The 1,382-nt window shown below is 36.7% G+C and overlaps 1 protein-coding gene across 1 annotated transcript; it reads left to right on the top strand.

Annotated features, from left to right (window-relative positions):
• Window positions 1-402: 402 nt before the first annotated feature.
• Window positions 403-896, top strand: LOC133082396 (heat shock factor-binding protein 1-like). The gene has a single exon (XM_061178981.1). It carries the CDS (start codon window positions 465-467, stop codon window positions 693-695), a length of 231 nt encoding a protein of 76 aa, XP_061034964.1. The 5' UTR covers window positions 403-464; the 3' UTR covers window positions 696-896.
• Window positions 897-1,382: the final 486 nt, after the last annotated feature.

Genomic DNA, 1,382 nt, shown 5'->3' with positions numbered 1-1,382 from the left:
AGAGGCTCAATGAGCTCCAAGTAGTATAAATTCTGAGATCACACTGAAACACATTAGTCAAATTTTCAAAAGCAAAACACAAAGAGAAGATTTTGAAAGCATCAAGAAAGAAGTGTCTCATCGTGTACAATGTATCTTTAGTAAAATAATGGTGATTTCTCTTTAGAAAACATGAAGGCCAGAAGGCAGTGAGATGATATATTAAAAGTGCTATAGGAAAAAAAAACAACTGCTCAACCCAGAATTCAATATCTGGCAAAACTACCATTGAAAAATGAAGCAGAAATTAAGACATTCCCAGATAAACAAAAGCTAAAGAGTTTGTCATTAATATATTTGCCCTAATGAAATGCTAAAGGGAGTTCTCCAGGCCAAAATGAAAAAAAAACACTATAGGTCTGCGCGGACAAACGGAAGTGTAGGTGACCGTCTGAGACAGCACCGCCAAGCTGGGAACCGGGGAGATGGCAGAGACAGAACCCAAGACCGTGCAAGATCTCACCTTGGTGGTGCAGACACTCCTGCAACAGATGCAAGATAAATTTCAGACCATGTCCGACCAGATCATTGGAAGAATTGATGATGTTTGCAGTCGCATTGATGACCTGGAGAAAAACATTGCAGACCTCATGACACAGGCCGGGGTGGAAGAGCTGGACGGGGAAAACAAGATCCCTGCCACACAGAAGAGTTGAAGGTTGCTCATCTGCACTGGAATCTGGACCACCCTTTTTACAAGCCAAGAGAAGACAGATGGCTTTTTGCAGCTAACTACTATGTGTAGACAGGTTTTATATTATAAAGTGTGCATTCTTCTTACCACATACTATAGAGTTAGTTTATAGAGCGATTTCCCTCCCCTGCCTCCCATGTTTCCTGAACATGGTAAATTCACGTCTTGGACCTTGGTCAGTTGTGCTATTAAACACTAAAACTTTGGCAGTTCCTGCATACAAAAAAAAACAACACTATAAAGTAATGCAAATACACATGACAAGATAAAGAACAGTGTTAAAGGTAGCCACACAATTAAATATGAAAGCCAGTAGTATTGCATATTTTTTGTAATTCCTCTTTGTATTTTCCTAAATGAGTTAAAAGACAAAGGCATAAAACAATAAAGATATGCTAATGTACATACAATGTATAAAGATATAATTTATGACAAAAACAACGTAAAGGAGGGATAGAGGTGTAAAGGAGCAGAGTTATTGTATACTATTGAATCAAAATTGTCATCAATTAAAAACTTAAAGGTAAGATGTTAACTGTAACACCCAAGAAAATTACTAAGGAAAAAATATTAAATATATGGAAAAATAGTAGAGGAAATCAAAATGGTACAATAAGAAACAGTGATTAATAATAAAAGAAGGTAATGA

This window comes from Eubalaena glacialis, chromosome X, assembly GCF_028564815.1.
Source record: "Eubalaena glacialis isolate mEubGla1 chromosome X, mEubGla1.1.hap2.+ XY, whole genome shotgun sequence".
Classification (NCBI taxonomy): domain Eukaryota; kingdom Metazoa; phylum Chordata; class Mammalia; order Artiodactyla; family Balaenidae; genus Eubalaena; species Eubalaena glacialis.
The sequence above is the reverse complement of the archived record's forward strand: the minus strand, read 5'-3'. Positions and strand labels throughout refer to the sequence as shown.

Excerpts from the sequence above, each read along its gene's own strand:
- LOC133082396 (XM_061178981.1), top strand. The coding sequence starts at position 465 with ATGGCAGAGACAGAACCCAAGACCGTGCAAGATCTCACCTTGGTGGTG.